The sequence below is a fragment of the Salminus brasiliensis genome, chromosome 10 (assembly GCF_030463535.1).
Source record: "Salminus brasiliensis chromosome 10, fSalBra1.hap2, whole genome shotgun sequence".
In the NCBI taxonomy this organism is placed as follows: Eukaryota; Metazoa; Chordata; class Actinopteri; order Characiformes; family Bryconidae; genus Salminus; species Salminus brasiliensis.
This window is the reverse complement of record NC_132887.1, coordinates 11,397,242-11,424,624: the sequence shown is the minus strand read 5'-3', so window position 1 is coordinate 11,424,624 and position 27,383 is coordinate 11,397,242. Positions and strand designations below refer to the sequence as shown.

General features: G+C 46.1%; 1 protein-coding gene across 7 annotated transcripts in view; it reads right to left on the bottom strand.

Moving 5' to 3' along the window:
- Positions 1-1,545: 1,545 nt before the first annotated feature.
- Positions 1,546-27,383, bottom strand: part of meis2a (Meis homeobox 2a) — a 79,013-nt gene continuing 53,175 nt past the window's right edge. For 4 of the 7 annotated variants that reach the window (XM_072689212.1, XM_072689215.1, XM_072689217.1 and 1 more), the window contains 5 exons: positions 26,464-26,540; positions 8,240-8,298; positions 6,751-6,861; positions 6,308-6,405; positions 3,282-3,371 (listed from right to left, as the gene is read on the bottom strand). In XM_072689212.1, the coding sequence (XP_072545313.1) occupies positions 6,347-6,405; positions 6,751-6,861; positions 8,240-8,298; positions 26,464-26,540 (306 nt within the window). In that variant the 3' untranslated portion in view covers positions 3,282-3,371; positions 6,308-6,346. Of the gene's footprint in view, positions 3,372-6,307; positions 6,406-6,750; positions 6,862-8,239; positions 8,299-26,463; positions 26,541-27,383 lie in introns of all 7 variants that reach the window. The other 3 variants (XM_072689214.1, XM_072689218.1, XM_072689219.1) reach the window with 2 other exon arrangements.

Here is a 27,383-nt window from a genome sequence, read left to right as displayed (position 1 = left end):
GCAAAGAAACCAGGAGAAAACTATTAATATTAAAATTCGCCCCTCACAATAACGCGCTGTTCCCCTGCATCTGATGATCTCTGCCCTCAGAGCGGCGGCACTTCTGTCTGGTTTGTCCAAACCCAGCGACGGTTTGATGGATTCGTTTAACAGTTAAAATTACGCTTCATCGTCCTGCTTGATCGCGGATCGTGAGCGAGTCTGAATGTGCAGATAAATGTTCAGACAGATTCAGAGGGATGAAAAAAGGCGGGGAACCTTTACGGGTTTTTCTCAAGACGCGTTTCAGCTCGAGCTAAACCCACAGAAAGAAGCCCACACTGTTCTACTGACAATTAGACAAAAATAAAAATACACACAGGCGTCTTTAAAGCGGAGCAGCTTCAGGCTTTTATCCACCTTAACATCACACCTGTTTCCTATTTCCGCGCGCTGGACTTAAGCTGTAGCTGCTAGTGAAGCGCCTTCACTGTATTTATAGTTTGGATACAATATTAAAATTGTTCACAATATTTAATCGTGCAAGTTTAGTCATTTTAACATGTATTAATAGTACTTATTATTACACGATTAAATACTGTGAACAGCTACAAAGGGCTAATGAAACAGATATTGGCTAATTCCTGAACATGTGGAAATACGTAACAACCGCACGCGCTCTCTGGACATCAGCATTTTATCATTTTAGATACAAAAATGTTCAATTTTTATAAATTCAGTTGTCCTTAAACAGATAAACGTACAAAATAAATAAAGGACAATTATGGCTTTATATTTATCTCTGCAAAGAATAATATCCACTACATTATTATTAATATTATTATTATTATTATTATTTGTTCTTTTTAGTGGTGCCAATAATAGTATACTACTATACTATTGCACGTATACTACTACTACTACTAATAATAATAATAACCACAATAATATAATAATAATAACAATAATAATAATATCACAATTTATAATAACAACAACAGATTGATAGTTATAAATATGAGCTGACCGCACACGCCCAAATCATTTAATCGCCATTAAAATATAAAAGAGTCGAATGGAGTTGGGTTGTTCGCGCAGCTCAAAGCCTGTGTTCAAATCCACCCTCACCCTCTCACTGTGTTCACAGCAGAGAGCTGAGTGAGGGAGATCCGGAGCTGGGCTGCAGGTGGAGAGCTGCAGAGCCAGCAGGGGGCGCCGCGCAGCGCTCTACTTTCTACTCCACTGCCTTTGTTCAACAGGAGTAAAGGGTTCAGGCTGTTCACCTATTGTTCCGACTAGTGCTGAACACACAGCTCTGCGCACAAAACACGCTATTTACATCTGCCCGTTTCAGACTAACACTGCTCCAAAAACATACAACACAAATAATAAGTTAAAAAAAGGAAATAAAAGCAAAGTGACGAAAAAATAATAATGAGTAACTGCTGCAGATTGTTTTAAATACTCAATAATAATGATAATAATAATAATAATAATAATCATAATAATAATCATAATATTTTGTAGTTGTTTAAAAGCGCACACATGAGCACACAGGAATCTAACAAAATCAAAAATGAAATATTTATTACAGCATTTTGTGACTGAACACCTTTTAAACATTACGTCACAGTCCTCATACAAGTATTTAATGTATTTTTGACAAAGCTTAAGGGAGACAGCATTTTTTTTATCATCTAGTGAGGAACACGTGCTGAAAAAGGAAGGAATTCATGGACATACAATATCAATGCCACAGCAGATCTGAAACTAGCAAAAACATTCTTTTTCAATTGAGGTAAACACATAGAATATCTAACATGAAACAATTAATAGACTGAACTCTGTACGAAGTTTGTTACAATATTCTCTTAGCTTTTCTCCAAGCTTTGAGTTCATAATTTAAGTTCTTTTTTTTCTCTTCTTCTTTTTTTCTGTTTAAGTTTTAGGTTTTTTGGTGCATCAACCGTCAATAGCTTCTCTAAGTGCCAAAGAATCCACCATTGTGTCTGTCCTGTCCATATGGTGCGTATGTTGATCCAGAGGCTTGGAAACTACTGTAGGATGTTGCTTTTCCATGGATATGCTTCCTTCAATAGGCTCTTGCTCTGAGAGTCCATGATACAAAAAAACAAACAAAAAAAGAAAAATAAAATAATAATAATAATAAAATAAAAAATGTATAAAACCAACACAATCCAGTGCTTGGGCAATTCAAACTAGGAACTTTACCTACAGGGAAACATTCATTCATGAGCCAAAAAAAAAAAGTAGAGGGGTGTGAAATGAAGGTTGAAACTGAATGGTACAGAGAGAGCAGGCTTCACTCAGCAGCCTCTCTGGCCGAGTGCTACTTCTGGTCCTTACCCGGACAGGTCCGCTGCCCGCTGTAGTGTTAGTGTTAGGGCCGAGATTTTTGAGATGTTTGTTTGTTGTATTTTTTTTTTTTATTGCTGCGACGAGACCATCTCTCCCTCAGGGAACAGCACACACAGTGTGAAAAGTGGGGGGGGGGTAGTTGGAGTGGGGTGGGGGTTACCTTTTATTCTAGGACTAGCTCAGGAAAACAGAAATTGAGTGATCAACAAAAATGCACAAGTTTTAACTTAGTGTCTATACCTTTATACTACAGTAGTTATAACTCTTGGAGTCTCTTGTTTTTGTTTTTTTTGTTTTTTCATCTTCCATAATGATTTATTTAAAAAGGTTCAAACGAGAGCGTGTGTGACTAGGTTTCTGCTTGTGTTGTGAGTGTGTACGTGTGTACAGTATGTGTGTATGTGTTTGTGTGTGTTTGCACTTTTGTACGTTCAGTTGAAACATCTTCCGTTGATCTTTAACAAAAGCCCAAGACTTTACAAAGTGTTCTTGTCAGCTTGGTCCTCTGTCGATGAAAGTAACAAAATTGACAAGATAAAAAATTATCACAGCTCATCTGGAATTCCATTTTAGTGTCTAATTCTGGTCAAAACTGTTCGGTGTTTTCTTTTTCTCCTCTTTTCTTAAAAATAGTCTCAAAATCGCTTTATTTGGGGTGGGGTCGGGGGGTTGAACTTGTTTTTCTTGCTCTTGGCGTCGTCAGGTTCCCTTACACTATTGGGCGTGGATGTCCAGGCCTTGTCCACCAGTGCTGTGGTCAATGGGGGTCAGAATAGGGGGGCTCTGTGCAGACATGGTCATTCCTGGGTGATGGGGGGGTCCTCCGTGCATCAGCATGGCGGGGTGGGTCGGCGGGGGGCCGGGAAGGTAAGGGTGCAGTGGGGGTCCGTGCCGTAGCTGGGACAGGTGCGACATCTGAGGAGGAGGATGTGGAGGAGGGTAGGGTAGTGGTGCCATGCTCATGCCCATAGGACCACTCTGAGGTACGAACTCCCCTGGCATGCCCTGCAGACCTGGAACACCACACACACACAGACAGGAAGAGAAAGAGAGAAAAGAGAGTCAGCAATCCTGTTTTCACACTGTTCACACACACACCTGCATGGACATGTGCTTCAAATCATTATCACTAATGTGGCATTAGAACGAAAGTGGTATTTTGGGAGCATATTCAGAAGCAGGGGATCGTTGCAGAAACTGTAATTTTACAAGAGATCTATTGGTCATAAAATGCTCAAATTCCATTAAAGGCATCTGGTATTTTCAAATGGTCGACAGTAATGATAAATTGCATCTTTCTCTAGAATTCAAAACACAGTGGCCTTATTCCCTACACCTAAATCCACACTGACCATTGAAATGCATATCTGATTAAATAAGGCACCCAGAGCAAGTCCCTATCAGTGAGTCTGCTCATATAGCACATTCATGAAAAATTACACTGTTGCATTTCAGTGGCGAGTGGGATACGGTCAGCCTGATACATTCCTGGTCAGTTCTCATGCAGTAAAGTGATCTGCACAATCCATCCACTGACACTGCAAGCTGGCAGGATGTGAAGAAACGAGCTAAAGTAATACTTCAGCACACAGACTCGTCAATTCCCCTGGCTGAATTCCGTGACAAAGAGAGAGTGCCTCTCATGGGGCTACACCGCTGTGAACATATTTGAATTAAATCCCTGTAAGAAGTTATTAAATAATGTAGGGTTGGGTTAACTATCACAACACACCAAGCTAAGAATAGTACACAGCAAATGCTTTTCCCAACAGGGGGGACTTTTAAAGAAAGCAGAATGGGCTGCTGTCAAACTTGAGGATGTGGTGTGGGCAGTGGAAAACCACAGCCAAAGAGAAAGAAGAAGTAAAGGCACCCAAACAGAAGCAGAGTGTTCTTTTATGATGTTCAAATTTGCCTAAACCCACTGGGTATTTTTGCTGCTACGCTGCGTGCTGAGACTTGGAGGAGTCAGGTTTGGCAGGTATGGGTGTGGACCAGACCTAGACCCCAGGAACAGGCCTGAGAAGCTGCAGGGCCAGGACAGGGGACAGTAGAGGCCTGGACTTCACTGCTTTGTAATGTGAACCCCTGGGGGATTAGCAACGGCCAGTTAAGGGGGGGGGGGAAGGGGTCGCCCCAAGGTCACCAGGCATGCTCACTCTCCGCATTCCTTTACCTTGGTACACTGCAATTAAGAAATTACACAGGAGGGCCCGGCAGGGGAAAAAGAGCAGCAAAGGGTGAGATTAATGGCCGATCTTGCCGGCTGAAAGCCGTGCCATTTTCTAATACTCGCTTTCCGCCCAACTTCATTTCATTCAAATGCACATGTTTGTTAAAGCGGCCTTTTAAAAGCACACTATCGGGGTCATAAAAAAAGTAAATCAATCTAGCCGAGAGACGTCAGGAGGAGTGCACTCACCTCCATATAACCTAGAGCGGCTTCTGTTAAAAGGCCCAGCAGATGTTTTTGACACTGTAAGCTGGTAATCTCAAGTCTTGTAAGCTGCAGTCATTCTGTTAAGTAGATCTGCGGGCCCCCTTTATTAACAGGAGTGGTAAAACCATCTGAAGACAATAATGCTGCCTCGACCGGCCTACTCTCTTTCTGCCTGCTCCAGCAGAGCAGTCTGCTCAATGGCTGATGATAATTAACTACCAAATATACCATATTGTGTGGCTGCGTAATCAAATCAAGAGAGGGTAATATTCCTCTGTATTAAGCTATTAATGTAATTGGTCATGAAGCATAAAATATGTTATGTAATTAAATAGTCTAGAAATTATATAGCCTATATTAAGAATTATCCAAGCTGAGCAAATGTTGTCTCTATGTGGCTGTTTTAGGGAACATTGCTCTCTGCGTTTTTGACTCCATTAGCTGTGGCGTCAGGGTGGGGGTATGGGCTTTGTCAGGAGAAATGCCATGGTGACCCTTTGCGAAAATCCGCTGCCTATTTACATATAAAGGGTTCTTTTAATCAAGGTAAGTGTTATTATATTGTGCCTCATTGAGCAGAGGAGTTTAGGTGTTAAATAAAATTTCCTCTGCCCCGGCGCCTTTGGGATGCGATATGTCTTGATTTCTCAAATGTCAGCGCCACGGTGCTGGCAGGAGGTGTAATGGGCGTCTTAATCAGGCAGCGGCCATTTAGCCTCCGAGTGAAAAAGAAAGAGAGCGTGAGAGAGGGAGAAAGGCGAGAGAAATCCAGCCCTTTATATGCAGGCATTCTTTAATGTCTCCGTCCCTTTGAATTCATCACAGCGTCTCTCCTGTCTCTGTGTCTTGTGTCGGGACTCTGTGCACCCCCCCCCCTTCTCTGTAAAAAATAATCAAAACACACGGGTTCCCCCCAGTGAAGGATCGGCCGTGTCACCCCCGGCCCGTATATCTCGCCAAGGGACTGTAATGTACTGCGGCGTTCCCGTCTTTGCATATAAGATAATTTGGGCATCAATCCTTCCCCAGACAGATTTATGTCACTCCGAGGACAGTTTCACTTCTCCTTCTTTATCGCTTCACTGGAGCCTGCTTAATTTCTCCCCGTCAGCCCCTGCCCCTGGAGATGTTATTTTTTCCCTAAATGTCCAACATTTGCATTGGCTGCCGGAGATGGGGAGAGTGATGCTGCTGTTGTGATAAATAAATTTGTGGCCAGGACTTTTCTCTTTCGCTTTGTTTTTGGGCTTCTGGCGCCACAAGTCCCCTCCTTCGGGGGACATTGGGGTGGGCATCACAGCATAACCCTTCAGAATACTTCCTATTCTCCCATTAGACCCATAAAGCCGGCTCATCCGACACACTATGCATGTGCAGGGACGTTGTAGGCGTTGTGTGTGGAGCGTGTTTGGCGTTCCTTAGGATCGGTGTCTTGGGGATTTTAACAGTGGGGGGAAAAAAGAAGACGGAGAGATGGAAAGGCAGAGAAAGAGAGCTGATTGTACTTACTTCCCCCTTTTCATTGAGTTTTGTTTTACAAGGTGGGGGTTACATGTAGTGCCATTGCCCATCCATGCCCATATTCATCCCCATTCCACTCATAGGCCCTGGAAAAAGGAGAGAAACACCAGGAGAGATATGAGTCACAGATAGTAAGAATAGAGCCCGACACTAAAAAAGGGAAAAGGGGACAGGTACAGTAGGAAAGCAGCAAAGAAGCACAAGAAAAGCAAGCTGGTGTATTCCTCCCACGAGATGCACCTGTTGACTGAAATTTGTCCTTGTGTTGTGCTTGAGATCAATAATGAATGAGCTGAGGCAGGCAGCAAGCGTGTAGAGGCTGTAATGGCATGCTAGGAGAGCGCAGGGGTCAAGGGACTAAACCGGAACTAGCGATAGCAATCAGTACAGTGGTTAGTAAGTGGGCATCAGGTGGTCAGATATAGGCTTACCAGCTGGCCGGATTCCCATATGCTGCTGGCCGTCCAGCACAAAACTGCCCATGGGCTGGCCTTCTGGACTGTATGCTGCTCCCTGGCTCACTGAAGGATCAAGAAGAAAACCTGATTGTAGTCAAAACGTGGACATGAGGGGGAAGAAGAAAAGACATACCAGACAATCAGCAAATAGCCCAGTTCCAGCCCAAACATACTGCAAGACATTGTGCTACATTCGTGAGTCAAAGACGCAGCATGCAAACACGGACAGCCACACCAATGCACGCACACACACACACACAAACACACACAAACACACAGAAGCGTTTATTAGAACAACAGAGCTAACATGGTTTTCTTGGTAAACAGAAAACAGAAAGCTTCTACTTAAACTGAGCTTTTCCTTAAAAAGTGACTTCAGAGTCAGTCAGCATATTTTACCCCCATTTTCAGTTCAACAGTTCAATTACTGAACTCTGTGCTGCTGTTGTTGACCTTTACCAAATATTGTTGGACTGAGCTAAAAGGATTGGCCATGCGTTGGGGGGATTGGCTGTGTACAGGAGGTACCCTCTGAAGTGAGCAACAAACAGTGTATGTCAGGACTAAAGTGTATTATCCCCAGTAATCTATAAGCCCAGCAGATTAAGGGAAGCTGTTAGTCATGCTGTCTTTGGGAAGTTTGCTGATTGTGACAGTTTCTAAGCATGCTTTCAAATATTCACACCATCCCAGCCACCATAGCTGCAGCAGTTTCAGCACATCTTATTATAATAATTGCTTCACTTCGTTTATGCAGTCTCCATCCCGATTTGTGGACTTCTACCAAATACCACAGCTATAAAATCACCAAAGAGCTTTCTACCTTTAAGACTAATTAATTGCTGATCATTTTTACTGAGGGTTCAGCAGTTGCCGCATAAATTCTTGCAGGACTTTGTGGATTACAGAGTGGCATTTTTATGATTTCATTGCACTGTGCTTTTTGTCAGTTGGGCCTCCGCAAGATATGGCAAATCAATGGGTAATCAATTTACAATGTGTAGTCTTTTTCACCCGTTTACAAGAACTGTAAATCTGCCCATACTTCCACCCCAGAGGCAGAAGTCAGAATTAAATCAATAAACACAAAATCCTCTGGATTTTTGCTTCATATTTTAAAAATGAATGAATTAGCAAGGATTACAAGGAGCATATCAGGAAGAGATAAAATGCTAAAATGCTCCTAGCATTCCTGCAAAGTCCTCTAGTGGCCAATTAGCATTTCACAGAGAACGTGTGCTAATGTACCTCTAACAAGCTAGATTGGGAAACATCTAATTAGAGACAATCAGCTAACATGCTTGGTCATATTGGAACATGTCCCATAGAGAACACAGCAGAGCGGAGGATGGGAACGGGAGGAGGATCCTGCCCTGTAATGGCAGACTGTGTGTGAATGTTTATCTGCCAGAGACCTGACTGGAATAGAGAGCGGCAGGACAGAAAGAGGCAGTGGCTTTACCTGCTCGATTTGACTGGTCAATCATGGGCTGTACTATTCTTCTTCTGGCGTTAATGAACCTGGGAAAGAGAAGAGGAGAAAGACGAAAAGACACTTTAAATCACCTTGCCGTTAAAGGAGACAAATATTCATTACAGACCACAATAAAGGCAAAGCCATTTGCATGACTTTATGGCCGCATTAGCGGCTGGCTCCTTGAAAAGCAATCAAAATGAAGAAACAACAACAAAAGAGCGATCGCGCCCAGGCTTGGGAGCCCCCGACAAGGTATCCTTTTTAATGTCCCTTATGATGTATTCCTTTAGCTTAATAAAGCTTCTGATTACTCTTGGTAGCTATGGCTACTTCACAGCCATTCCCAAAGCATTACATGAAGTTGTGGTGAGGCCACTAAGCAACTGACACTCTGAGACTTTTAGGATTGCATCTTCACACAGCCCGTCAGCCCCCCGGTCCCCTTGAAACCTCCCAGCAACCCCTCCCTCCCTCCCTCCCACTCTCTCATGCACATAAACATTATTCTTGGTGGGTTATCACTCATTAGAAATTCAGAATAAGTTAAAAGTTTGTGAGGGGCAAGACACAAATGGTTCTTTTCAGCCTTTGACTCCCCCTCGCTCTGCTCCCCTCTCTGGCTGCATTGTAGGGGGCTCTGCTCTCCTTCCAGCTGTCTTTAAACGAGGACCAGGCATTGCCACTCGGTGCTTTCACAAGGTATTGTTATGTCAGCAAGCCCATCAATTAGGCTGTCTGAAGTTTTATCACCACCGCAGCGGCAAATAAGTGCAGTTCCACAAAGCCTCCCTGGCCCTGCTCTCTCCTGCCGCTTTGGACTGTAAAGCCCGCGGGGTCATCGGGAGGTTAGTGCCAGCCAGGGGAACCCTTTCTTCCAGTCAGAATGGGACGCCCAGGGCCGTGTCAAAGGCAAGCTGGCCGGGCCACTCGACTCTCCTCTAACGTACTCCAAGTGCACCAACTGAGGAGTTAACGCTACAGGTACCAACATGTGTTTGATATTAGAGGGAGGTTTCAAATCATGGCTGGGCTATCCTGAACGAAGGGAGGGGGACCCGTCCTAACCCACCAAGGGCAATGCTACAGGACTGGTCATTAGATGCAAGGAGAACTGGAATCAATTTGGGTTCCTAATCCCTCATGAACCCCTGATACCTGCCCTTACCTTCTCCTATTAACTTAAACGCCCGTAATCTGGCCTTTCAAAGTGACACGCTTAAATTTACAAAACACACAGTTGGGAAAAGAGAGGTCTGGCTCATTTGCCCGAGTGCACCGAAAGTTCTTTGCCTTTTCCTTTCAGTTCCAGTGCGACGGATGAGAGGCTCGGACATGAAAGAGAGAAACGGCGGGTATTAACAGAGGGCATGGTACTGAGGGAAGGCAATTAGAAACCCACACAGGCTCAGGGATCTTTAATTTTAGAATATCACAGAACTACTTGAAATGTTTTCGCCCAGATATGCAGGGTCTAATATTAGGCCCTGTAATGTGTTTTAAACCGCAGCCGTCATAATGATCCATCCGAGATAGCTGAAATCAAAGGCATGAGTCAGGTCCTCTCTGAGGTTTGTCTTTGTTGTCAGAAATGCCACTGTGCTTGTGGCAAGGTGGAGATTCAGCCTCCGGCATCAAAACCAGCTGAGCAAGAAAACAGAAAAAAAATCCCCCCTATCCGGATTTTCTGGGCAGACAGCAAGAACATGGCCTGCCAAACGCTGCGTCTTACGCGCATGGCCTAAAAGAGAGCGCTCAAAGGTTCAAATCAGAACCATGTGCGCAACCTCCCGCCCCTAGATCCGGACCATAAACACGTAATGTTAGGAATGTTCCTCGCAGGTGAAGAATATGCCCACTTTCTCTCAGAGCGTATCAAAGAACACCGCTACACACAGCACCTAAAAAACCGGCCGCACTTCACACTTCAGCTAGTGGGGGTTTGCGCAGAATTCTTCTTTATTAAAACAAAACGTATTGTTATATTCGATGGCATTTCTGGCAGAGAGATGCATTCAACAAAAGACAGCGGATTTGCAAAAGCATACCACACACGAATACACACCAAAGTTATTCATGTGTTTCTTTACCAGCTGCCGCCGGGATTGACCCCTTCCTGTCAACGCTGTCCCCATCGGCCACATCTTTGCACATTACAACACACACACACAGGCCACAGCGTCTGTTTTCCCTCTCCAAACTGTTGCCACAGTAACGCGGCGGGGGCTGACCAGAGCCCACTCCTGCCCCCAAAGCGCCTTTTATCAGTTTGAGTAAAGCCAATTGAGATTATCAGAGCTGGGCCTGATAACACTGTTTTCCCTCCTCCCATGAGCTGCTAATGGGGTGTGCTTAGAACAACACCCGCACCGAGCCTCCAGACAGAGGCCGCTCGAGCTGGCACACACCGGAGCTGGGGCCAGCTGACACACACTTGCACGCGCTCACGCTCACACTGGGGACCCAACCACAACCACCACCTCCCTGTGTGAGTCCCAACTGTGTAACCAGCTTGGGACCACGAGCGAAGGCCAGGGTCCTTCCAAACTCTTACCACCGTATTTTATTATTTACATCTGGTAGAGTGCTTATTATAGCCTGAGCCTGCATAGCATTATATATATACACACACACACTCTCTCTCTCTCTCTCTCTCTCTCTTACTCCCCTGCTGAACATTCCCCTGTGAGCACACTGACTGGTATTATCACCCCCCATTCCCCCCGCCCCATTCCCTCCACCCAGCATGGGAACTCCATGCTGTCTTCAAACAAATAATTAAAGACTAGGTGAAGGGGTCACTGAAAGGTCATTTCTCTGGATACTCTATAGAATGTGTACATTACTGCAAGAAGACAAGAAGACTGGCTGGCAGTGTTTAATGTGTAGGCCAGCCAGTAAGCTTTTACAAATCAATCGAGGAGTAAAAAAAAAAAAGAGAGAGAGAGAGAGAGAGAGAGAGAGAGAGAAGAGAGAGAGTTTTTGAGCATGTGTGTGTGTGTGAAGTGAGAGACTGAGGGTGAGGAAAAGAAAACAAATCTGTTGTAGTAAAATGTATGTTCAGCTAGCCAGCCTGGGTCTTTTGGGGGTGGGTAAGGGGGGGCTTTTGAGGGGGCAGCGGGCAGTTCTGTTTCTGCTGCACAACAGACGACGTGAGCGTCACACGTCTCTTCCTTCGCGCGTCACGCCCTGTTGGTGGATCATTTTCACAGCCACGTCGGAGCGAGAGATTTAGAGCAGCACAACACACAGACCACAACCGCTGCAAATATGAATAATGGAGACAGAACTGCAGGAGTCCACTTGACCTCACTCTACCGTGGAGCTGCATCAACACTCGATCCCCAGCCAGAAATCTCAACTCAAACAGCCCAAGGGGAGCTTGGCTACATCCAGGCTGTGTGTTAAAGAGGCAGTCGGGGGACTCGCTTGAAACTGTGCTGCAGTCCCTCCTCCTGCTCTCTGAGAACGAAAATCAGCTCCTCCTCTGTCCTGCTATACCGTAATGCATGGAGCAGCGCAAAAAATACTATACAGGGGAGTTAAGCAATGCCGATGAATCAATTGGTGGCCGATATATCGGGTGTTCTGGTTTAACATCAATGTTTTTCAGTGCCAGTTCAGGAACACTTTACTGTAGGGCAGCATTTGTAAGGCTCCATGACATCTCCATAAGCCTTTCATAGCAATTGAGAAAAAACCTCTATAAACGTTTATAAGGGCTTATTCCAACAAGTGTCATAAAGGCCTCTTGTGTGTCAATTGTTATGTCATTTCACCTCAGAAAGTTTTACAGCAATTGACGGTTGTAGAAATAAGTCTTTACAAGGGTTTAGGGAAATTTACATCAGCTGTGATGCTGCCCTGCAGTAAAATACTACCATTCATTGCAATGTAGGTCATTTGCCGGGCTGTGCAGATTTTCAATTTGTCATTATTTTCTTAAACATATTTTTAATGGTGTATACATTTTAGTGTTAATATTTATGGTGTCATTTTAGAAGAAACAGGACAAAACAAAACAGTCCAATCGTAACAAGCTGTGTCAGGTATGAAAATAAAGAAATAAAAGTCCATTTGAATTCAATTTAATTTTACTTATATCTTTATATCTTATATCTATATCTGTTTATAAGAATAAGAATATAAATACACTTTAATATTGCATAATTTATACAGCACGGTGTGAAATGTGCAGTTGTTCTTTACATGCGATACGATATCTTCAAATACCACAATATCATAGCATTTAGGAGAATATCATTATACTGAATTTGATCAGCACCACTCAGTACTACTTCTGAGTGTATTACTTTCTTCACTCTGAAAGAGAGAGACACACGGAGAGAGAGAGCAGTGTGATATGCAATGTGGCCACACCTGGTAACTGGCTCCTGTTGTCAGTATTGCTTCCCTGAGAAAGCCACATGCCAAACCACCCTGCCCTGGAGCCCAGCCAAGAGAATCCGGCTGACCAATCACAAGGGGGCGGCTTCGGGAGCCCAGCCAATCAGGGCCAGGGTCACTTGTTTGACGAGTTTGCAGTGACGGAGCGAGAAGACCCAGCGTGATCACGTTGCTCTGAGGAAGCTGGCTGCTTGCTGCCGCTAGCTTCACTGCATGGAGAGGAGAGCTGAGGTTGGAGCTCTGGCTGAGAAAACCTTCAGCAGGCAAGAGCACACGCGAATGTTGTGCGATAGGCTACGAGTACACGCTGCATAAAGATCATACCAGGCCAAAGGCTCTGGGAAAGGATTGGTACACTAGTGGAATTCTTCAGCTTTGCTTGTGCAACACTCTCAGACTAAACCCAAGCTGCTCGCTGATTATAGTTATGAGAACATCGCCGTCTTCTGTTTCCAATTTCATCTCATTGCTTCCATACCTCTGTTTTTTAGGCCGAAAATCCTAAACAAAACTATTTAAGTCACTCCTTGGTGGGATGAGAAAAAAAAAAAAAACAGACATGGCTCTAGGGGGAAAAACAGCTCTGGTGTCAACTTTGACCTGGGAAGTGTACACAGATTAAACTTGGGAAGCGTGGGTTTAATAAAAGCAAACATGTCCCAATTATCACCCACTAACAGGGTCACGCGTGCGTCTGCAGGCCACCGGCAGCCCCTAATCTGCTGTGGGGTAAATACAGATTGCGTATCAGGGCGGATTGGCCTTTTTGGAGAGGCACGGTAACTATTTAAGCCGATCCCTGGATTGAACCTATCTGTGGATTTATCATAAACTATCTGAGAGGATCTATTCAGCTCTAGTCCAAAGGATGGGAGGACAGAAGCAGAGAGAGAGAGAAAGAGAGAGAGAGAGAGAGAGATGGAGGGAGCAGAGGGAGATCTCTGAGATCTCTCTTTCTCGCTCTCTTCTTTAAGTTAAAACAGGAGTCGTGAGACATGAAGCGGCGAGCATTACCTCACCCTGTCGCTTGATTCAGTGCAGATGGGTGAGCTAGCTGACTCTCTGTGAGTGTGTGTATGTGTGTGTGTATGAGGCTGTGTTCAGGCCACTGTGGTGTTTACATAGTTCTCTGCAGCTCTACTCAGAAGGGAAAAGCGCTTCACCTTTTCTCGTCTCGGCGGATCTCTCCACTTCTCTTTCTCCCTTCACCCAGCCTTTCCTCTCCCTCTACCACACTTTTTCAGCCCCCCACTTCCCTTTTTTTCCACGGGCTTCAGCCCCCCAACTCCAGCTGCATTCCTCTGTGTGACATATGAAGAGAATTTGCACTCTTTCTCTCGCTCTTTGTCTCTCAGAGCTATTTTCCTGCTCCAGTTCTCAGTCAGCAGGAGTCATTAAGACCCAAGTGGAAAATCAGACAAAGAATTATATATTTGTTTTGCAAACTGACACGATTTAACGAGCTGCTAATTAAAATAAATCAATAGCACTGCGGCACTCTCTCTCTCTCTCTCTGTAGCATCATGCAGTGGAGTTGCAGTCAGAGAAAGCAAGTGACTCTTACTCTTCCAGCGCCAGACATGCCGTGGCTGATGGCTGATATTTCATAGATTCCAGATTGGACTTCATCAGAGCAGTGGAGCTGCATCTGAAAAAAGGAGGAATTCTGGCACTGGGACTCCTCCATCCAGCCATGATCTTCCAAGTGCCAGGAGCTGCCGCTCTCCCACAGCCCTTCCTTTAATGGTAATTAACCAGATAAAAACACAACTGGGGAGGCTGTGTGGAGTTGCAGCACCTGTGGTCGGCTCCCAATGAACTAAAAACCCATCACAGTTCAAGGAACCCCCACCCCCCCACCCCCCTCAACTGCCTTCCCATGAAGGGATGTCACCTCCTCCCTCCCTAAACTCCCATCTTCCCCACCCCCTGGTCTGGTGGACAGTCCGTGGCGACCCCTGCATGGCAGGAGCGGGCCCAGCTGTTAACTGTCCGTCAAACACCTCGAGTGGCAGCGCAGGCCAGGAAGCCTGGGTTGTCGCGCCTTTGATCCTGCGAGCAGCAGCTGCTGGTTCGTACAGCAGGACTTTGTTCTTCCAATTCTGCTCTCTCCATTCTGTCCTGCGGCACAAACCCCACCGAATCTGCTGGAGAGGGGAAGGGAGTGGTGGTGGTGGTGGGGTGGGTGTTTGGAGGAGTAGGGGGGGAGGCGTGAAGAGAAGAGAACGAAAGCGAGAAAAACCTCTCCCGCTTTCTCTCGCTACATCAACAAGCTCTGACAACTGCACCGGGGTTTTTCTTGGCCCCAGCAAAGCTCACAGGCATCTCCTTTGACGCTCCCCCCCTTCCTTCTTTAAAAGATAGGATAGTTATTGTTCAAATCAGTCTCTGAATGGAATGGACTGAGGCCAAGGCAGCCCCAGGCGTCAACACACCTGTGTGAACGAGGCCTTATTGTAGCAACCAAGCACAGCTAACCTACACTAGCACTACCAGTTTTCTGCTCCTCTGAGGGAAGAATACACTTCTCTCTCTCTCTCTCTCTCTCTCTCTCTCTCTCTCTCTCTCTCTCTCTGTCTCCCCCCTCTTCCCCCTCCTCTCTCTTTCTGTCTTTCTGTCTCTCTCTCCTTCTCTCTCTCAGGCGGCACCTAATCTTTCCCCTCATTAATCCCCTTTCTTCTTTAGGCAGGCACCTTTGCTCTGGAATGTTTTTACCAGTGCTATTATTTTTGATTATCACTGCCAGGAGAGGGATTAGGAGTCTGTCCGCATTCTCCACCTCCCCCTCCCCTAAAAAAACACCTGATGAGTGCGTATAGGTGCGCATAAGCCATTCTCTTTCTTTTCCATACAGTTTATGCCGGAGAGCAAATGCAGTATTTTTTCCCCCTCCTTTTTCGTCTTTTTGAAGTGTGTTTCAAAACATCCTGTGTGTGTCAACAAAGCTTGGCGTCTGCCTTATGTATATGGAGGTTGACAGAGGTGGCCAGCGCTGTAAGGTAGCCTCATTCCTTTAAAAACTCTTTCCTTACCTTTGGCATGGTTTCTTTCAAATTCTTTCATGGGTGCTTTTAGGTTCTTTCATATGGGACCAGTGTATAGAAGAGGGTGGAAACCAACACGTGCCGAAAAAACACTAACACGCACGCTATTCACACTAAAGCTCTGATGGTCAGTCACTGATATTTATTTATTATGAGTTAATTATTTGCTTAATTATGCCCATTGCGAATTAAGTACCTACTAAACACCTATAGGTGGCGGTAGCTATGGAAAAGGCTAGTAAATATTGCTTCTTCTATAGCTTATACTGTACATCCTGCTCACTGTTTAAAATTGGTTGGAAAATTGTCCGAAATCTAACCAGCCAAGAGTTCATCGTCTGCAATTGGTTGCAAAATTGTGATGCATCATAATGAATCCAATATACCATACTGGGCTGAGTATGTATTATATCGTGAATAGCTCAGCACTAATTCTGACACTCACACACACACACACACACACACACACACACACACACAAAGACAGCCGCCCATCAATGCTAGTGTGTAAGGGTAGTTGGTAGTTAATGGTGAGGGCAGGTGGCATTCGGGACCCCAGCGCAGGTTGTTTTGGGGAGGGGTAAAGGCTCCTGGGGCCTGCAGCCTTGCCCTGTCATTCAATTCAGCTGCTAAAGCTCTCAATTATCTGCCTTTTATTGACCGCAGCCAGGGAGAGCCAGAGAGCCTCTATCATTACACCGCCTCCTGCAAATGAGAAGGTCCAAGACGGGGTCAGTCGCCCCATTCTCTCCGAGCACGCAGAGGCCCGGGGCCTGGCCTGCTCAGCCCTGTGTTTTTCCTTTGCTCTGCCCCTCCACACAGAGGCGTGTGTGGAGTCTTGTGTGCGGCGCAGCAGGGAGGGCAGGTATAATCTCTGTTCCCCTGCACCCTCACCTCTCATCCCACCATGCTCTCAGAAGTACGGGCCTTTTTTCTTCTCCAGCTCCTTTCATTGCTCCTGCTCTCGCTGTCTCTCGGTCTCTGTTCTCTCCGTGCCTCTCTCCAGCTCCAAACCCCAGTAATCGAGTAACAGACTCCGCGACTCCCCTTATTGTCAGGAATCAAACAGGCGGCTTTGTGGATTACCAGGGGAAACTGATAATGACACCACGGAGGCGTGAGATTTCAAACAAAATTGAGTGTCAATTGACTGCATCGTCTTGGCAACACGAGTGCTTCTGCCACTACAGTCAGACAGGAAATAAGGCCAATCTATTTCCTTTGCCTCATATCAAACGTCTCTCTCTCTCTCTCTCCCTCCTTCTCTCTCACTCTCTCCCTCTTTCCATCTCCCCGCCTCTGCTGGGGGACTATAATGGGCTGCTGCCATGAAAGAGGGGCCTGTAGAGAGGGGCTTCAAATGCTCTTCTTACGTAACACAAATACCTCTGAATTGCACACGAGGGTTTCGAGGAGACAGAACACAGAGCGGGTGGAAGGGTGCCCCCGTTTTCCCTCTCTTCGTTTTTCCCCCCACTAACTCTGTCTCTCTCTCTCTCTCTCTGTCTTCAGAGGGAGTGGTGAATTTAGGGCAGTGGAAATGCAAAGCAGTCCCAGCAATTAAAACGAGACACCTTAAGCTGCAGAGGCTGCCATGCTATGCTCCTTAGATGCCCCTAATAAGGGTTCCACTTTTACAGCCAAGGCATTACAGTGAAGGAAAACAAAAGACTGTGAGGGTTTTTCTCCCTTGGGGTACCATATCAGTGTACATGTGTGTGTATGTGTGACTGTCAGTGTGTGCAAGTGCACTGTATCAGTACTGCAGAGAGAGAGAGACTGTAAGGACCAGCAGTTAAACATCTTGCTTCTCTGGAACCTCTCTTGAATAATTGATGTGGCACTCAGCTCAGTAGTTACACACACAGAGTAGTTACACAAACCTCCAGGCCTGTTTGAGGGCAACAAGCTAAACAACAAATCACCATTCTAAATAGTCCAGCATGCTGCACAGATTGACACCGTGACCCATACTATTGGGGCTAGTGCAAGCCCTGGAGCTTTAAAGCAGGTATGACCATTCAGCTTATGTTGCAAATCATAGTGATCTTCACTGGCTTCGGCCACTGCATGGCATCTCTCCATGTAGGCCACTTTGCCTGATCTGTCAGAAGAACTGATCTGTGCTCATCTGCTTACATGAGAGCCTATGTGCACCCCTCAGCCAAAAGCAGTGGGAAGAATTAGCGAGAGGAGCTTGCAGCTATCGAGGAGCTCCCATTTTTCCTTCTCCTTCTCTTCCTTTCTCACCACCACAGGGGCTTTGGACTCACACGATGGATTAGCCTGGTGCAGAAACATGTGATATATCGAGCTACGGAGCCATGTGCATGTGTGTGCGCTGGCAATTACAGACGCATGTCAGGTTCGGTGAGGCTGGAGTTGTGATGTGATGTCATGGCGAGGCTATCTAAAAGGTGAAGACTGCTGAGGCCGTGGTGGGAGTGAGTTCTCATCACTGTCCTGATCACAGGCTAGCACTAATGAAAGCACAGCAGCAGGGCAGTGGTGTGCCCGATGAGATTCCCATCCCATCACCCTGCCCGTTACTGCAAGGCCATGAGTGAGTGAGAGATTGAGTCTGCCCAACAGGACTCCTTTGTGATCTCAAGACTCATTTAAGAGATGAATAGAAGTCGGAATACCACAAGCAAGACTTAACAGTGAGAAGGAACTCTCATAGTCAGGGAAGCTGAATGAACTGCTGATCAAAACTGCTGATTGCCAACATCAAAACACTCTCTGGTCTCTAGGTCAAGGTCGTCCTAAAGATGTCTCATTTCATTATCTTCCATGAAAACTTAAGAAAGTTGTTGTGCCTTCTCCTGAAACTGCTGAGACGTGGCCTTTCTGAGGAGGGACATCGCTCCTGGACACCTCTGCTCTAAGCTCTAACTTGGGCCAGGTGAGCTGACAATGAGGGGTTCTCTTCTTAGGAGGCTAGAACAGCTCTACTGCTCTGCACATGCGTGCACATGCCCAGATCCACCAGCAATTGAAACATCACCCTTGTGATGGGTTGATAAATATTCATAAGGCTGAGTGCCAGTGTGGGGGGGTGGAGGGGGGGGGGGTTGTGATTACCCTGATGGAGCTCTATTGTGTTTCTAAGCTCGGCCGCGCTGAATGGTCTCGATGGCAGCGGCCCCTGCTTTGATAACTCCATTGAGTAAAGTGCAAGGGTGTTGATTTGATTTTTTTCTCTTTCTTCTACTTCTCCACCTCTCCCAAAATGGCAAAATTGCCGTGTTGGTATCCACACAGATTGGGAAGCGTTCCAGTGCGTGTGAATCGTTTCGCTGGGCTTGGGGACCCCCGTGCAGTGTTCTGGCACTCATTGTGATGGTACCTCATCTGTAACCGCCTTGCTCTCTGGCACTGGGCGCTTACATAAACAAAAGCAGACTATTGATTTATGGAGTCCTCCATGATGGGGTTATTGGCATGCACCTCCGCACCACAGGGCACGGGCGATAAATTCAGGCTCTAGAGAAAGCGACAAACAGGTACAAAAAATACATTAGGGCCTTGTTTGCGGATGTGATTATGAGGCCGAACGAGTGAGCGAGAGAGGGAAGAATAAGCAGCCAGAGAGGGAGAGAAAGCGAAAGATAGAGAGAGAGCGTGTCTGAACAGGGTGAGAATGCTGGGCGGCGGGCTGAAGGAGCTTTTCTTGGATCAGCTATGTGAGAAACTGCCTGTCTTGGCCTCTGTGTGTCTCTCTTATTCTCTTCTGCCCCCAGGCTCAGGCCTATACACCTGGTCAGCCCCACTAACAACACTCCACACTCAAACCTTTTACAATCAACCTCTGCCCTACCATACCCCTCACCTTTAACCCCCTGGAATTTAGGCTTTGTGCAGTTGTTAATCTTGAGTAACTACTATGAATTATTTGGTAACTACAACAGCCTTGATGTGATCTAGTAGCAGTTATGAAGCGTGGGCCCACATTTATGCCCTTAGGGTCTAAGGAACTGAACCGATAACCTTGTGATTTCACATCTCTGTGTCAGGTTGTCTCTCCAGGCCCACCCCCACACTGATACGTTCTCCTTCGCTCCATTCTCAGTGTTGTGTTGCAGAGTCAGCAGAAAGAATGCCCCATGCAACACTTTGCTCCCCCTCTTTTTCAGCTCTTTTCTCACTCTTTCTTACCCTCTCTCTCTCTCCATACCCCCACCCCTCTCTCTCTTTCGCTGGCTTCCCACACTGTAGGCTTTATTTCTCTAATGTGGGCTGTATTTACCCCATGCTCGGGCTGGGAGGAAGAGCAGATATATGGCCGTCTATAAATAATGTCAGGCGCGGAAAAAGCCAATTGATCTTTGTGAGACTTTCTCCCTCAGTAGCACTGCCAGAGCACACACACAGGAAGCTCAGGACCAAAGCCCATACATCCCAGCACACCCAGGCCCACTTGCATAGCCAATGAGGACCATTCGTAGCATAACCTTAAGGGTCATTGGCGAATCTTATAACCTTTCAGGAGAAACGCAAATCACACCATGTTTAAGCAAAAAACAAACAAGCAACCAAAAAAAATCTATATTACTGATTTTGTTGGGAAGCCGTGTAAAATATTCCACTACATATTTCCGTTGAAATGTGCGCCATGTCTATTCTTTGCCTTTCTCTCCAGCAAAAAGAAATGGGTTGACATTAGTGGCACATATCAAAGCCAATATTCCAGCACTTACAGCTGTACAGTGAGGAGAGCCATGGAGAAACCATTCCATCCAATGAACACTAAAGTGAAATGGAAGCTCATAAACAGAGCCTTGACTGTATAGACTTTACATTTTATCTTTAAGCACTTTTCCCTTTTATGGGCCTGGGCTCCCTCAATTCCAGAGAGAGAGAGAAAGGAAGAGAGAGAGCAAGAGCAAGTGTGCAAGAACAAGAGCAGCTGAGATAAAAAAAAATGAGGAACAGAAAAAAAGGGAAAAAAAGAGGGAGAGAAAGAGTGGAGGTCACAAATCTTGCTGCTATTCCAGTACGTGACATCTCCGCTCGTTTGCGGCTGCTCATTAACAAACAATACTGCTGTGAAATTGGTTTAATGACAACGTAATAAAATTGCTATTCTGCTCACAGATGGCCTGAGGCGCATGGAGACTCTGCAAGGCTCACTCGAGGTGCCAACGCGCATTAAGCTGCTTATTCATGAAAACTGCATCCTTCTAGTCCTCTCTCTCTCTCTCTCTCTCTCTCTCTCTTTCTCTCTCTCTCTCTCCTCCCCCGCTTCTTATCTTTTTTAAACTCTGTACCTGCAAATGAAATAAATTAACCTACTTATTTCCCCTTGTACTCTCCTTCTCTCTCTATCTCTCGGTCTCTCAATTCTTTCCCTTCCTTCCCTTACCCCCCCCAAAAAAGAAATTACCATCTTGAAATAAAGGAAAGCTGCTCGCCCACGCAAGCGCTGCTTGCTTTCATTTGAAGCACACAACCCTTGATATTAAACGACCCGCCAATAAAACCAAGCCGTTGAGGAATAGAAAAAAGCCGAAAGCACTGGAAGAGTACAGACTCTACTACTGTGCTTTCCATCTCCCCAAAGATCCCTCACCTCTTCCTCCTCCCTGCATCCTGTGCATTATCAGATGTAGGGTTTTTATTATAGGCGTTGAACCAGGAGTTGCAATTCGCCATTCAAAGCTGAGATTAATCCATGCCATAATTTCAAGTTCTCTTAGCGCTGTACTCTGAGAACATAGGCACTGACATCATTAGCCAGTGACTGCCAAGCTGGTGGTCATAGCTGAGTGGCAGCTCTCGCAGTAAGTGTAGGAGCCGGCCTTTGCCAGGCTACCACCCACCCGCTTTAACAGGTGGGCTGAGCCCCATTAAACTTCACTGTAGCGCTCACCGCCTGGCACAGGCTTTCGCTGCATATGCACTAATATACCCCCATGTGACTATGCCCTCGCTGTGTGGGAAAGTATGGAAGTGGAGGCAATGGAAGTGTGTTACATTTGATACACTCTGAAATGTTGTTTCATTAATGGCCTCGACAGCATTTGTTTAGCCTGACAGGAGAGGCCCGGAATCCCTGCCAAAATGTGAGATATGTATTTAGTCCAACACTGGAGCCTAGCTGCACACTGAAATAGGATTATCACTGTGCCACTATGGGGGGAAAAGCAGGATCAAATGAACTTGGAGAGGAAGGGGAATGGGGTAGAGAGGGGAGGGGCAACGGGTAGTGGAGGGAAAGGCACTGGGGATCTGACAACAGAGTCAATTCTGCTAATTAACTGCCAATTAGCGGCCCCTAAATGAGGGGATGATGATGGCCACTCTGCCAGAAAGCCACAGCCGCTCCCTACGCAGACCTCCTCTCCTCTCCTCTCCTCTCCTCTCCACTCCTCTCCTCTCCACTCCTCTCCACTCCTCTCCTCTCCTCTCCTCTCGTCCATTCCTTTCTGCTGCTGTATATTTAGAAAGAGCAGCAGGGCAACAACATGGCTGCTGCCCGGAACTCCCAGGTGGCATCCAAAAAAGGCCTGACATTTCCATCTGGGTCAAAGTTAAACGCATAACCAGCAACTTCAGTCAACCGTCTCATCAATGTGAGAAGGAAGGAGAGAGGAAGAAGTGTGAGGAGTGTTTGTACTGTATGTCTGAATGGGTACATGTATTGTGGACGAGAGAGAAATAGAGACACAGAGAAGTAGAGTGAGAGAGGGCAAAGTGAGTCCGCCTAAACTCAAATGCCTCCACTAAAAAAAAAAAAATCCCAAGCTCTGATCAAAAGTGTAAAAACACATGCAGCCCAGCCAATTTATATTTTTACATTACATTTGGAAAATATTAGTTATTATTTTGCATTTCATAACAGCTGCGCACGCCAAGCGGGTCATAAAAAAAATCATAAAAAAATCATAAAGCCGTTCTGTTTCTGCATGTCTCGTTTGAGTCTTTAAAGGGGGGGGGGGGGCAATGGAGCTGTTGACGTAACAAAGCTTCTTCAGTGTTCAGAGAGAGACAACATTAGGGTCTTCTACATGATCGACCCCCCTCCCCAAAAAAAAAGCACAGGCTCGCCTCCTCTGGCACATTAGCACTAGCTGTTCAGGTGCGCCTGCACGGTTGCTCTGGGAGTTTTCTTAGCAACTCCAAGCTTAGCAACTACACCTAGGTGGGCATTTGGGCGTGGATTTAAAAAAAAAACAACAACCTCACGATGGCTAAGCGTCGCTCAAGGTCTGCAACGACAGCGTCTCCACAACCAGACAGCTGAAGGTTAAGGCTAAGGTAAGCTGGGCATCAGGCTACTGACAACGTGGGCTCTACCCACGTGACCTCATCAGGCACAGGGTCTAAGGTCGCCTCTGCTCCTCCCCCATTTTAATAAGTCACCTATTGCACTCCATTTGGCCCTCTCATTAGCCACTGTATCTGTTTGTTCCTCCGCAAGCAAGAAAGGGAGGGAGGGAGGCAGGGAGAGAGGGAGAGAGACAGGGAAGAGTAGGTAAAAATAGAAAGTGGCTCAGTGCCCTCCTTATTGTTATTGGTGATCCACAGCCGTGGCAGCAGTGATGACTCCAGTGGCAGGGAAATGGCCCTGTGCCTGCACGCTAGACAACAGCCCAACAAGGGCCCATTTCCTTCCTTTTTTAGTCCCTCTCTCTCTCTCCACTCATCTGTCATCAAACTCATCTTTCAGGCTGTGGGGCAGCAGTATGCCAGGCAGGACTGGGTGTAACAGGCTGGGGGTAACTAATGGTCGGCCAGTGTGTTTAGGGTGGTAAGCCGAGGCATGCCGTGCTGAGCCTGATGCTGAAACATGAAAGGATGCGGTCAAGCCCCATTTAGCCTAGACTGATAGAATAACACACAGGCCTGAAGAATGACAACTACAGCTGGAGCATCCCAGCTTGCTCTCCCCTCCGTCTGCATCTCTCTTTATCTATTTCTCTGTCTCTCTCTCTTTACCTGAGGACAGAACAGCAGCTTCTCTTATGGTACCTCAAACAGACCACAGTTTGACTGTGCCTTCCAGACTCAAAAAAATATGCCACAGAATGTGAATCGGTTTAAGTGGTTTGAAAGTTGACTAATAGCCCCACCCCCAACACAAAGTGTATCTGAGAGGATGCTGTGTCACACCAGCAATCAATCTGGGCTAGTGTTTGAGGAGCTATTAATACCGCACCTTTACACACAGATCTGCAGGGAGTCCGTACTTTAACCTGCAGCGCTACTCTAGGAGTGCCTTACAGTAGTAGTATTCATTAATTCTCTCTCTCTCTCTCTCTCTCTCTCTCTCTCTCTCTCTCTCTTTTTCTCTCTCTCTCACACACACTCTCACGCTCTCGTTCTTTTTTTTATTTAAGGGGAGCTTTACTGACTCTGTTGTATCAGGTACAAATCTGTGAATCAATTTAATTATGTGTCAATTAATTAAATGAATCATCATCTCTTTCTGTAGGTTAGATCAGATGTTAAGGTCAATAATGCAGCAGTGGGGAAGCAGGTCAGTGTATAAGCTGACTGACTGACACACACGCCCCCACACACACAGCTGGCGCTGTGTGGCCCAGGCGAGAGCAGGTAGCCTGGTTGGGGGGAGATGGAAAAGTTTTGGCAGAGCAGGACATGCGAGAGAAGGAGATGCACCGTCCGCTGACATGGACACAGAGCACCCTTGTGCCCCCCTCCAGGGCTGATTGTGCCTCAGGACAAAGCCGTGATTCAGCACATCCTCCTCCACGGGACAACTGGAAACTGAAGACGATGGCCTACCCACCCCCTGCCTCTCTCGCTCTCTCTCCCCTGCTATCTAGATACATGCCAGTGCCCAATATCAAAGGGAGGTCGTACACAATGCCTGTGTAAAGCAGGAATTTGGGGGGCTTTTTGGCCTATCAACAGGAATTTCATGTGGCAGAGATCTGTCATATCCTCAGCTCTTCACCGCCGCCTTAAGCAGGACAAGAAGACACCAAAGGGAAAGAAGGGGCCTGCCCGAACAAAGGCACATTTAACTCACTGTCCCAACCTGACTGGTTAAAAAAAATAGAAAAAAGGCCATCCTGCCTCTGGCTCATCTTTCCAAGCCTGCAAAAGCAAAAGGCCAAGATACACTTTGCTGTTTTTCTGAAGCCTGAAGCTATCTGGTCTTCTGCAGAACATGGCCAACAACCAACCAGATCAGCTCCACAGATTTCAATTGAGGAAGGGTTCTGGTGAGGGTACAGTGGGAAGGAGACTTAGTCCCTGTCTTTTCTGTTTCTTTCACTGTAGAGCAGTCTGAATGAGGATGATTCCCTCCACCAGCCTCCTGCAGCCTTTTCCGAAGCACCCCTAACATCTCAGCCTGTGTTTAAGATTTCAAGGCCTAGAAAGAATAAAGAGTACCCTGCTTTTTCTCTCTGTTCCTCTTTCATGCACCCTCTCTCTCGCTCTCTCCCTCTCTCAGTCTCTGTCTCTCTCTTCCTCTCTCTCCCCCAGTCCCTCTCAGGTTAGCAGTCTATTTCTGCATTAATCACCATGACACAGGCAAGGCAACTCAATTTTCTGCTCCTGTAGGTAAGGTGCGTGGCGCGCTGAAACGGCGGCAAGAGGCATGAAACAGCCAAGCGGGGGCTAATCTTTGGTTACTGGTGTAATTGAAATGCTATCCACACTGTAGGGTGCATTAAAGGCAGATAACAGCGGTTCCTGTGGCCAATTTAAGTAGCTTGACTTCCCCAGGAAAAAAAATGCCCACCAGATAAGGCAGACAAACCAGGCTAATTCTCCAGGCATGTCTCTCATTGTGATCCAGGAAAAAATGAAGGCAAGAGGAAAAAAAAATGAATCACAGAACCAAAAAATCAATTGACCCTCGGGTGGCTCGCGAGCCTGGGAGCCAGATAAAGCTAAAAGCTCGGTTAATGTCGGCCTGCCTGTATCCAACAGATAGAGCACTTTGTAAATGAACCAGCTTTGATAAATATATTAAGAAAAGCTGTGAATAAAAGGCAGAGACTTCTCATTTGTAAATAGAACCCCCGCTACATGGAATTAGAATGATAAAATGGGGTTCCATGTAATTAAGTTTGTGTAAGACCTGAAATCCGTGCAAATACCTTCCCGGAATTCTGAAAGGAAGCTGTCAGTTCAATTAATCTGAACATCACCCCGAGAATGTACTGAACAAAATTAAGCTGCAGATAAAACCTGGGCTAGCATTTTGATAAGTAATTCCTGTATCATTTCTTTGCTTCTGTGATCATTTTATTTAATCCACCACCCCCAGTTATGTGCTAAGCCATCTACAAAGGCACTGCTGGCCAGGCCACCGGAGCCTTAATCCACCATATAGCATGTGTAAAATAGGGAGGGTAGGGGGGCAGACAAGTGCGGTGGCACTGCTAGTGATGGAGGATGGAGGAAGCAGGATGGTAGTCGGGGGGCAGGGGAGGGGGCGTAAGATCTTCCCTTTCTTCCCTAAATATATCAAAGTGAATGAATGTATATCAAACAGAGAGCAGTGACTTGGTGCTAAACAACACTTTCCTGATAAAGCGCTCACATCCTGCTAGCTTCCACCCAGCGCTTTGCTAGCCAGAGAGGATGAGGTTCAGGAGGGGAATGAGGGAGGGCTATGGCAGTGATGGGGGGGTGTGGAGGGGGGCTGTAAATAAACGCTTTTCACACTTTATGAGCATTAGCTGTTCTGGCTGGCAGGGAGAGACAGACGAAGCCTTTCAAAAATGAAAGGCAGAGCTATGCTGGTGACAGAGATAGCGACATCAAGACTTGACTCACCAGTTGTTTACTTGTAAGATGGTGAGGCCTGTGTCTTGGGCTAGCTGCTTTTTCTGTTCTTCTGAAGGATACGGGTGCTGGAAAAGAGGCAAGGAGAAAGATGTTACATTTAGCTCGGCTCAGCGCTCAGACAGAAATATGCACCTTAGTGTTGTCCTGTGCAGACCTGTGTTGGTGCTGTTGTATTGTGTATATGTCTGTATTGTCATGGTCATCGCAAAACCTTGCAATGAAAAGGCTAGCTGTCCTGTACATTAACTACATTTACATGCACAGAATAGCCTGACTAAGCTCACAGTCAGTCAAGAAAGAAACTAGACGATACTGATTGTTTACAAGCGCTGTATATAAGGCTAGTCTCTTTATAGTCCTGTTTACATGCAAGCCAGAGTAGTCTTACTATGTATTACTAGTCTTACTATGGTCCCTTTCGTAAAATGCTTAAGTTTATCCATGTATGAGTTTTCTGTATTTAATAGGCCCCATGTTTCCCTCCATATTTGTTCTCCTTTCATTGAAATATCCAATGATGATCATGTACATGAAAATATTTAGCATAAGATAACCATTTTCTCTTCCCGCTCAAAAATATGCATCTCTTTTGTCTTTTTCCGTATTTGCTTTGGTGCAAAAAGCTGTCATCACACATGTGGTGCAACCGAAAAAGCCTCAAAACATTGTGAAAGCTGCAAAAGTCTGCAAGCAATCAATGCGTTTACATATCCAAATCAATATAAACCAGAACCATATGCATTAATAGGGCTGAGAAGTAGAATTACACTTTATAGCCACTGCACAGCAGAGTGGCAACTGGGGTTAGGTGCCTTGCTCAAGGGCATCTCAGCCATGATGTGAGGGAGGAGAAAGGATGGCCCTACCTCCCACTTCCTGCTGGTCAAGGGGATTGAACCAGTGACCTT